This window comes from Oncorhynchus masou, chromosome 1 (assembly GCF_036934945.1).
Source record: "Oncorhynchus masou masou isolate Uvic2021 chromosome 1, UVic_Omas_1.1, whole genome shotgun sequence".
In the NCBI taxonomy this organism is placed as follows: domain Eukaryota; kingdom Metazoa; phylum Chordata; class Actinopteri; order Salmoniformes; family Salmonidae; genus Oncorhynchus; species Oncorhynchus masou.
Genome location: NC_088212.1, coordinates 38,266,560 through 38,278,220, shown reverse-complemented (window position 1 = coordinate 38,278,220; position 11,661 = coordinate 38,266,560). Strand labels below are relative to the sequence as shown.

The following is an 11,661-nucleotide window of genomic DNA, read 5'->3' as shown; positions in this document are numbered from 1 at the left end:
AAACAGACGTGCACACACGCGCACGCACACACATTCCAGCCATTTTCCCACTGGCCTTACAATATCTTTCTTCTGACCCCTTCAGTGTGTGACGACATTCTCTTTGGCCCTCATCTCATTCATTCTTTCTGTCTCTCTCACTCTATCTCACGTGCATATTTACACATATCACATGCGATCCCCCTTAAAAGGTTGTAGTTCAACCATAATAATGACAAACTGTGCAGATTGTTGGTCAGTCAACTTAATATGTTGTTCTTTATTCATTTGCTGATCAAATAAATTTAAACATGATTCGAACCTTAACAATTGAGCCGACATGCGCAGCGTTTTACCATGAATGAGATCTCCGGGAAAGTTGGCAAAATGCCTTTAAAAGCCATATTGTTGGCTGTCCAGCGCGCTGCTCTATGAATTGAATCCGCATCCATACTAATACAGTACATTATAGTCCAAGTGTCCTGGACATTATCTTAACCTGGACACTATGCACCAATAGCTATTGCATTTACATGCTGTAAGTTATCCAACAATAGAAGTGTAACAGCCCCTGCATGGTCAGCAACCATCAGCATTTTATAGGATAATACACACATCACGTCCATAATCAGCTACACCAAGCAAAGGCCATTTACATACATTTGCAGCATTCCTCATTGTATGTCTATGAATGTGAAGTGTAGTCAACATCTGCTTTAGATACAGAGTTTATACATGGTTTTTCCCACCAAACAAACTTGACAAGCTAGCAACATTTTTCAGGTCCCGGCCAGGGTTACAACTCTGGCCGGGACATTGACTCTCTACCTCTCTCTCCCTTGTTAATAGATCTCTAGGTTAAAGATCCATATACTGTACTGAGGGATCTCTTTGATAACTTAAGGGTAAAGGCACTTCTGGGTTCTAGGTCGTCCCTCGTGGTTCTCTGGTGGGGAACTACTGGATCTAGGTTGGCCCCTTTGTGGTTCTAAGTTGGTCTTCCTGGTTCTCTGGAGAGGAACTGCTGTATCTCCTGGTCCAGCTCCTGGTTGCGTCTCTGGGCCTCGTCTCGGCTGCGTTCTGCGTTCCTCAGCCGGATCTCCAGAGCGGACACACAGCGCTTCTCTGTATCCAGGGCTGACTGCAGCTCCGCTACTGTGGCACTCAGCTCTCTGTTCCTCTGCTGCAGGCTGCATGGGAGGGGAGAGGAGAGGGAGAGAGATTGCATTTATGAATGCAGAGTACAGTACACTTGTGTTGACATCGTGTCCTTTCCAATAAAATAGTATCCGCATCCTAAATGACACCCTATTCCCTATAGCCCTAGTCAAAGTAGTGCACTATATAGGGAGTAGATTGTCATTTGGGAAAGAGACAGTATTCCATAATACAGACCTGATAACAAGGTGCTCTGTGTCTTCCCGACTGTCCTCCTGCTGTTCAACCTTACTGTCTGGTTGCTGGGCTGAAGATGAAACCTCAGCTCTTCTGGCCTCTGTCTTCTTCTCAGGGGTCGCTGGCTGAGACTTCCGCTGGGGGTCCCTGCTGGGTTTGGAATAGGGGACTGTGATGTCATCATAGGTGACTGTGATGTCACTTCCTCTCCTGGCCGTCCCTCTGTCTTCCCCGTCCTTCTTCTGGACCTCTCCGAACAGAGAGGTCCTCTGTAGGTCCAGGATCTTAAAGATGTCCTCTGAGAGAGTCTTCTCCCCCTTCTCCCCTTTCTCCTCGCTGCACTCATTGATGTGGCTCCAGCACTTTATGGCCTCCAGCTTGCCAGCCATCCCGGGGACTGGGCAGTTCAGGGTTGGCAGGGTCTGGGTGCGTTTGCGGGGGCTCCCGGACCAGGGGTCCAAGGCTGAGGATGAAGAGGGGGCGTGGGGCTGCTGGGGCCCTGCCTGGGGGATGGAGATGGTCACTGGATCTGGCTCCAGTGTGTCTGTGTCCTCTTCCTCCTCTGGAGACTCGGACAGAGACCCCTCACACTGCAAGGACAGACAGAATGGGTTTAGACCACAGAACTAAAATGAGAGAGAGATATCAATTTCTTCTCCAAAACATTCTGAAATTGAATCAAGCTTTATTTAAAGTGTTCTTACACACTGCAACACACATTAACATTTACAGGAGTGTAGCTATGCAATGCTTACTGATATAATAATGTATCATAATATACACTGAGTATACATTGAGAGGGTGAATGGTCAAGACACAAGATCTAAGTGCCTTTGAGCAGGGCATGGTAGTAGGTGTCAGATGCACCAGTTTGTGTCAAAAACTGCAACGCTGTTGGGTTTTTCACTCTCAAATTGTCCCGTGTGTATCAAGAAGGTGTTCCTAATGTTTGGTGTTCTCAATGTATTACTCCTTTAATTGTGCATGTGTTGTACCACGTTCCCGATATGAAATAAGAGAAGAATCTCTTTAAGGTTGCGTCCCAAATAATACCCTATTCCCTTTATAGGGCACCGCTTTTGACCAGAGCCCTGTGGGCTGCGTTGAAAATGATTGTGTGATGTTGTTACCTCAGCAGACTCCCAGCCCACAAAGCTGCGTGGAGCGCTGTTCTTCTTCTTGTCACTCTTCTCGATGGGGGGTGAAGGAGCCACGTCTTTAGACGGAGGGAACAGAGCCTCGTGCTGCTTGATCATCACTGTCATCAGCTTCTGGATCTGAGGAGTACCTGTGAGGAGAGACACAGCCAAGCGCACAGTCGGTTCATACAAAAGACAGATCTGAATGGGAACGAGGATACGGAAACCATTTGTTGACATAATTGATACCGTATCTATGCATCTTCATTTCATAAATAATCAAACTGTACAGTGAGGTCAGTTTGTCATTGCGTCAAGCAGCAGTATGTCAAAATAAAGGTATGACTTTCAAAATAAAGGTATGACTTTCAAAATAAAGGTATGACTTTCAAAATAAAAGCATAGGCCTACTGCTGCTGATAATGACAATTACACCCCGTTACAGCATGCACCAAAGGCCTTTTCACACCAGGGTTGGGGTCAAAACCATTTCAATTCCAGTCAATTCAGGAAGTACACTGAAATTCAAATTCTTTCCAATGTTTTTCAATGAGGAAATGCTGGAATTCGAATTTGGTTTACTTTCTGAATTGACTGGAATTAAAATGGAATTAACGTCAACCCGGGTTTCACACTGCAATTTCTTAGCCCAAGTGGTCTGGTCTCACCCTTCATCATGGTGATGGGGTCCTCAATCTGGGGCTTGAGCAGGTTGATCCCAATGACCGTGGCCAGGTTTTCAACACTCATCTTGTTCACCTTGGAGTTCTGCTGCACTTCAAATAAGAACCTTCACAGACACAGTTCACAGTTTAGACAGCAAAGTCACACAGGGTGAGCACCATATTATACCTTATAACATGCCCCAGTTAGGACACTCACCATGCAGATGCTTTTATATTTTGGGGTCAAACACAAAATGTTGTATGAGCAAAAGCTGTAGACTAATCATGACAGGGTGGTAATCAAATTGCTTTTCAAATGTTTCAATAGAAGCTCGTTCGTCAATAGGTTCTATGATATTTCATTCAATTGAATATTCACTACCCTGATGTGTGATTGTGTAAGTATAAGCTCACCTGCATATGTAGCTGAGGAGGTTGTAGTTGGCTCTAGGAAGGAGGCTGATCTGCTTCTCCAGTCTCTCACGACCCTGGGTGGAAATTGAGTTGGAATATACAAAGTTCAACTAACACACTCTTACTCAGCAGGCCTGCATGTAGTCATTTTGGCACGGTTGATAGAAATAAAGCTAAATTACAAATGATTGTGAGAAGAAAAAAAATGCCCATGAACATTTGGCTACGGTCATCATTAAAGGAAGTCACAACACTTTGATTCAGTACATACTCATTTTGGCACCGTGGACAGATATAGAGCTAAATCACAAATTGTAGCCTAGGGGACATGTTGATTTCTAAGAATATTTGGCTAACTTCTTTATTGAAGTAAATATTAGTTCCTACTGCAGCACTGTTGGGGTCCAGCATGGGGCTGCAGTCCAGGAAGTCTTGGTACTGTGTCCAAGGCACCACTGGCTCAGGCAGCTCCCGCAGGTACAGCTTGAGCAGCGACGCCACCGTGTGGACATCTGTGTCACTGCAGGGCACAAAACAGTCAGAAACAGTGCACGAGCACACCCACATATGCACACGTGCACACACATGCAGGCACACATGCATACACATGCACACACACACACACACACACACAAACAAAAACATACAGTTGTGCTGAGTGTATTTCTATTTTGTGTTGAATCCAGCTACAAATCAGTTTGTCCCCCTTTTCATCAAATGTGTCACAATAGAGAGCTCAGCGTGGGGAGAAGGTTCTTATAAAACTGTCTTTCTCTGTCTACTAGGACAGGATGTGGTGTAAGCCACAGAGCACTAACAGCAGAAAAGTGTATCAGGCATCTCTGTACTATCATCCTCACTGCATCTCTCTCATCTTACTATGCAACCTTTAGAAAAGAAGCCAACGGGATTTCAGTTTGTATAAAAAGGGCGTAATAATTGTCTGTTTGTACGTTGGCGCCCTTGAACGTTCCTTCAAACGCTCTTATGTAAGTTAGCTTAGCTTAGTTTAGCGCTGAGGCGTCTCACGTTGGGAAGGAAGGTCTCTCTCCGGCGTTGAACGCGCCCCTAAACTGTTTGACTGTGTTGTCTTGTCCCGGCAGTCTGAAGATGCCTTCCTCGCTTAGTCCGTGTTCTCTGATGAACTCTGCACACTTTTGCACCAGGATGGGCACCATGTGGGGGCCGAATCGCTGCTCGTAGGTTACCGTATCACCCAGGCCCTTGCCAAATATTGCTGAGAGGGAAGGAGAGCGGTTAGAGTAAGTCACAGACCAAACTGGAGAATCAGAGACAGGGTTTTTCAAGTTTGTGGCTAGTTCCTCATGGATTGCGGCTTTATGTCATGGGCCCGAGGACAATTCGAAAAAGAGTCCTTGAACCAAAAGTCAAGAAAATAAGTTCAGATGACTAGAGACCCGCTTTTTCCTGACCATGTGACCTGACCAGGAAAAACCTATTCTGGGTCCTAGTTATATGTTTTGTTCCTGGTCAGGTCCCTTGGTCAGGGAAAACTCTTGTCTTTTAATGTCAGCAGACTATCTGTACCTCCACTAGAGGGTGATCCAACCACCCTGCGCAGCGTGCGGACCCACTCCTCCATCTCACTGTGGGAGTTGGCCATGAGGACGTACGGGTGCCGCTCCCGATCACCACTGCTGCCTGGAATACAGAGAGGGTATGACTCTCCAACATACTGGGATACATCATACATAGATTGAAAGGTATATCTTTCATTCCTCTCTCAACAGAGAAACAAGAGAGAGACATGGTGAGGTGGAGGCTGAGAGAGAGACATGGTGAGGTGGAGGGTGAGAGAGAGAGACATGGTGAGATGGAGGGCGAGTGAGAGACATGAAGAGATGGAGGGCGAGAGAGAGAGACATGGTGAGATGGAGGGCGAGAGAGAGAGACATGGTGAGATGGAGGGCGAGTGAGAGACATGGTGAGATGGAGGGCGAGAGAGAGACATGGTGAAATGGAGGGCGAGAGAGCGACATTGTGAGATGGAGGACAAGAGAGAGACAATGTGAGATGGAGGACTAGAGAGAGACATGGTGAGATGGAGGACTAGAGAGAGACATGGTGAGATGGAGGACTAGAGAGACACATGGTGAGATGGAGGGCAAGAGAGAGACATGGTGAGATGGAGGACTAGAGAGACACATGGTGAGATGGAGGACTAGAGAGAGACATGGTGAGTTTGAGGGCAATAGAGAGACATGGTGAGTTTGAGTGCAATAGAGAGACATGTTGAGATGAGGCCAAGAGAGAGACATGGTGAGATGGAGGGAAAGAGAGAGAGAGAGGGAGAGAACACAGAGAGAGAGAGAGAGAGAGAGAGAGAGAGAGAGAGAGAACACAGAGAGTGAGAGAAAGAGAGAGAGAGAGAGAGAGAGAGAGAGAGAGAGAGAGAGAGAGAACTAAGAATTAACAAAAAAACTGAGCAAACTCGAATGCTATTTGGCCTTACACAGAGAGTACACAGCGGCAGAATACCTGACCACTGTGACTGACTCAAAAGCTTTGACTATGTACAGACTCAGTGAGCATAACCTTGCTATTGAGAAAGGCCGCCGTAGGCAGACATGGCTCTCAAGAGAAGTCAGGCTATGTGCTCACTGCCCACAAAATGAGGTGGAAACTGAGCGGCACTTCCTAACCTCCTGCCCAATGTATGACAATATTAGAGAGACATATTTCCCTCAGATTACACAGATCCACAAAGAATTCGAAAACAAATCCAATTTTGATAAACTCCCATATCTACTGGGTGTAATTCCACAGTGTGCCATCACAGCAGCAAGATGTGTGACTTGTTGCCACGAGAAAAGGGCAACCAGTGAAGAACAAACACCATTGTAAATACAACCCGTATTTATGCATATTTATTTTATCTTGTGTCCTTTAACCATTTGTACATTGTTAAAACACTGTATATATATATATAATATGATATTTGTAATGTCTTTATTGTTTTGAAACTTCTCTATGTGTAATGTTTACTGTTAATTTTGATTGTTTATTTCACTTTATATATTCACTTTATATATTATCTACCTCACTTGCTTTGGCAATGTTAACACGTGTTTCCCATGCCAATAAAGCCCTTGAATTGAATTGAATTGAGAACACAGAGAGAGAGAGAATGAGCGAGCGAGAGAGAGAGAGCGAGCGAGCGAGACAGAGACAGAGACAGAGTCAGAGACAGACTGAGACAGAGACAGAGACAGAGTCAGAGTCAGAGACAGAGACAGAGTCAGAGACAGACTGAGACAGAGACAGAGACAGAGTCAGAGACAGAGACAGAGACAGACTGAGACCGTCTTCTGCTTACGTGGTATAATCTCAAAGAGGAATTTCCCTGGATCATCTTGATTCTGTGGGAGTTCGTTGACTTTACTGAACCTCAGCTGGATTACACCCTGGGGACAGAGAGACAGACTGTCACTGACATCTTAGTAAACAACGCATACATGTCTAGGCTACAGGAAACACAGGGAAGGACTTCAATAAAGATGGAAACATGCTCACTGAATATTGACAGCAGTAGTGTTGTTTGGATGCTTGAAGGTTTTCCTAACCACATGACCAGATCAGGAAAAGCCAAAGTTAAAGGCTATAACTAGAGCCCAGACCGATCTGCCTTCTTCTCTACCCCATCTCTCACCTGGACAGTCCCCTCCTTTTCGTCTTTATGGTAGGTCAGTGTGCTTCCTCTCAGCACAAAGTAGCGCAGCTGCCAGTTCTTTACGATGGACCTCTGCTTCTTCAGCCAGCCAGCCTTCAGAGGCCTCTCCATGGACCTCCTGGTGGAGCCGGGCGAGCCTAACCCTGGGCTGCCCTCTCCAGGCATCACACTCCTAGACCGTGCTGCCGCGGAGCGGAGACAAACAGAACAGCCGTTACTGTTAACGAGAGCCTTATTTACAGACACTTCACTAAACACAGCCAGGATGTCAACAAGGCTCTCAACATCCGTCAAGTCAGGTCTTCCTCTTTTATTCATTTGAACACGCATCAATCTGACTTGCGGCAGATAGAAGTGGTGGCCTGGCAGGAAACAGGCCGCCACTGTCTGACCTGCCAAGCTTCCTGTTTAAGGTGCATGCTTCTAGATTCTAGTCGTGATTGTTCAATGGTAGGAAAATAGTGACCTACAAATACACTGTGCCTTCAACAATCATGTACAATAGACTACAGGGATGGGCAACACAGGAACAATAACACAGTACATGGTCTCAACTAGGCCTAAATGTAGACACGGTTGAGTCATTTGTCCTTTACTAACAGGCCAGTCATTGCTCAACAACATGATGACTTACTGTCTAAGTTGTCTGTGGATGATCTCAGAAGAGAGCATGAGAGAGATAAACAGAAGAGTATGAAGAACGGCTGGAGATGGGGGTAGAGTTGTAGGCTACGTGGCACACGATGGAGAGAGAAAATCACACATGGATTGGCACGCAGGGTGGTACTGTAGCTCGCCGGACAGATGGTGTGATTGTGATTGAGAGCGTTCGCTCACTTGTTGTGTAATTCACCGTGATCTCCCAGGCCAGATGAAAGAAGAGAAGAAGACGAGCCTGGCTATATAAACAGGAAGTGACTGCATCGATGGGGGAAACACTTTGAAGGCCCCCACCTAAAACGCAGACCCTTTGGTCTGTTTTAACAGCGTCATCCCTTGAAGAGGGCCATGTCAAAGGACTCTGGACGAACCTCTGGCCCACACACAGTGAAGTATGAGACGCCACGGAAAAAGGAAAGACGGACACAGACCCTTGAGGACCTTTTCAACTGGACGCGGGACCTCCTAGGCCCAGGAGTCCCAATGGAGGCATGAATAAGATGTTCAACTTCTCAATCAAACGGAGCTTGTTGCAAGAATGCCAGCTCTTTCACGTCAGTGGGAATAGTGAGGGGTTGAAAGTGCGTGGCAGTGGCACAATCCTATTGAGTGTACAAAGAGTCAGCAGAAAATAGATGTAGTTCCAAATAAGGATCTCAGTTACGTGAATATTTAACCTCTAGAGACCAGTCCTAAATGGCACACTATTCCCTATGCAGTGCACTACTTTTGACCAGAGCTTTATGGGCCCTGGTCAAAAGTAGGGTACTAAATAGGGAATAGTGTTCTAACTTCAGCAGTTGAAATGACAGAACACACTGGCCCCATTCAGTTGCATGACTATACATATTCATTCTGTGTACATATTTCTTATCCCTATAGAAGGCCATTGACATGTATGGCTTTTGATCCTCTGATAACCATGCCGTAGATAAAATGTGTGTACAGTGTACAGGTGTAAGGGAAATTATAGAAGTCATCAGGCCTTCTCACACAGTCGCTCTCATACACACACACACACACACACACACACACACACACACACACACACACACACACACAAGTCTGCAGAGTCACAGCTACTGTTCTGACATTTCATCAACTTCCTGCTGAAAGTACCCAAAGGGCACAGAGAAAATGAGAAACGCCTTGCTGCCTGAACTATAGCACTACATTTTCTTGAGATGAGGACTGGGGTTAAGTTCTCAGGGTTGTGAGTAACTGACTGGTAAAGTATACCGTGTGATAAATTAAGCAATCATAGAAGTCAATCAATCAATCAATCAATGTATTTATAAAGCCCTTCTTACATCAGCTGATATCACAAAGTGCTGTACAGAAACCCAACCTAAAACCCCAAACAGCGAGCAATGCAAGTGTAGAAGCACGGTGGCGAGGAAAAACTCCCAAGAAAGGCCGGAAACATAGGAAGAAACCTAGAGAGAAACCAGGCTATGAGGGGTGGCCCTCGTAGCATAAGAAGTCACTTCTTTTCATAGAAATAAGAAGTCACTTGTCTCCCAGCAATGCTGATGTGTATCCACTAAACTTCATAAACATGTTCATCATAAATAGAAGTATCCACACTGTTTTCACTGACAGGTTGAGGACAACTGCACCATTCCACTAACTGTTTCAGTATGAAGTCATGACATTGCCATATAAGGCTATAACGGCTATATATGTATTCACATGCACTCATGCACTGTTTTGTTAAGTTATAGGTGCACCACACCTGCTGTAATCAGGTGCATGATCCTTCTGTAAGCCAGGGCCCTGGACCACAAACACAGCTTAACACAGAAATATAACCAAAGTATAAGAACAACAGTCTAAATAAAACACTCTCAGTATGCCGCTGGCACACACAGTGCCACAGTCAACCTCATGTCTAGGGATGGCTGGGTTGCTTTGTAAATTGAATCCATTATAGTTACTAGTTAGTTAGCTGTCCAGATTGTAATCACTGACGTAACTTTTGGATTACCCAAACTCAGTAACGTAATCTGATTACTTTCAGTTATTTTGGATTACTTTCCTTTTAAAAATCATTAGAAGAAGACAGAAGAGATCCATCAAATGCATTTGGTGTGTCATCACAGTAATCTCTGACTTGTGGTCATACCCACTCAGATGGATCAAAGTTAAAGGTCCAATGCAGCTGTTTTTATCTCAATATCAAATCATTTCTGGGTAACAATTAAGTAACTTAATGTGATGTTTTAAATTAAACTGGTCAAAAAGAAACAAAAGTAGCTTCTTAGGAAAGAGCCATTTCTCAAGCAAGAATTTTGCACGGACTCTGGGAATGGTCAGAGTGGGGAGGGGAAAACTGAACATTTGCTGTTATTGGCAGAGAGGTTTAGAACTCTCTTATTGGTCTAGTAGCTAATGTACTCCCTGGTGATATCACCAGGCAAGCCAAAACTCCATCCCACCAAAACAGGCTGAAATTTTAAGCTTTTTCTTCCTACATTCTCACAATTTCACAGCAATTGTTATTATTCCAACCACAAAGTGTGGAAATATAACTTTAGAAAATCCTATTTTTGACTGCACTGGGCCGTTAAACCCACAGGTCCAGTCTCTATACCTCTTCATAGACGCATGTAACACACATGCACTAGTGTACAACGCAACTGATGATACAACAACACATTTTCCTATTTAAGCAAATGCAATGACTCCCAAGAATAGCTAAATGTTTAGGATAACATCCAGTAACTTACCTATTCTAGATGTTTCAGCTTTGAGGGTACTGAAGTCCCAGTTCCGAGGTAGCTTGAGAGACATTATTCCTCCTTCATAGAAAAGATCAGTATCTCACTTCACAACACACACACACACTCACACACACACTCACATATATACACACAGCACACACACATGTATGAGGGGTTTTGCTGTAGATCTCCAGTCTGTCTGTCACACTAAAACCTCTCTGTATCTGACTTCCTACTTCCTGTATAGCTGCTAATCTATCTTTTCATTTTTTTTTTTTCAACATGTCAAAACACGTTCTTTCATGTTCCCTCTACTTCCCTCTAGATACATGTTCTGCTAATCTAATACTTTGCCGCACTGTAAATACCCCCTCTCCAGGTAGGTATGTCATAGCAAGTGCTCTACGATAGAAATGACGAACCTTTCACCAGTGTCACTTAACCACTGGCCTCCTTTTATTCTCTCTCAGGAGGAAGTGGGTTTTGTTTCTGGGTTGCAGTCTCTTCAAGCTGTGGCAATGTCGCTTAACGGCAACATGCAGCCTACGGTATGTGTTCACAGCCATACATTTCAACCAGATTTTTTTACATCTAAAATTGTAACATTGTGGCTTGCTGTCACAGCATTGGTGATTTATTTTAGAAGTTGTGCACTGATTAATATACTACAAAACTGCCCTAATGAGAACCACAGCCCAACACACTCTGAGGAAAACTATAGTCAGGGGTGAAAGTAGACTATAGTGTTCCTGCCTCATTCAAAGATACAGCATTCATTCTTAAAAGTCTAAGCTATTGCGGGGGGTTCCAAGCTGACACATAGAATTGTTTTAAGATGGTCATACTATAAACCATTTAGATATTTGATTTGACATTTTAGGATTTGATAAAATATTGAATTTGGCCTTTACTACTGTAGCCCAGAGAAACTCATGAATAACATATTCATTAATGGCAAAAGACAGTCAAAAATTACATAATAAGGAACACGGTTT

General features: G+C 44.5%; 1 protein-coding gene across 1 annotated transcript; it reads right to left on the bottom strand.

Moving 5' to 3' along the window:
* Positions 1 to 228: 228 nt before the first annotated feature.
* On the bottom strand, positions 229 to 11,099 carry LOC135543601 (rho GTPase-activating protein 25-like). Its single transcript, XM_064970999.1, has 11 exons — positions 10,673 to 11,099; positions 7,263 to 7,465; positions 6,930 to 7,017; positions 5,141 to 5,254; positions 4,622 to 4,829; positions 3,980 to 4,112; positions 3,593 to 3,666; positions 3,182 to 3,303; positions 2,505 to 2,662; positions 1,375 to 1,964; positions 229 to 1,169 (listed from the first exon to the last, which is right to left on the bottom strand). The coding sequence occupies exons 1-11, from the start codon at positions 10,734 to 10,736 to the stop codon at positions 968 to 970; spliced, it is 1,956 nt and encodes a 651-aa protein (XP_064827071.1). The 5' UTR covers positions 10,737 to 11,099; the 3' UTR covers positions 229 to 967.
* Between the last annotated feature and the right edge of the window lie 562 nt (positions 11,100 to 11,661).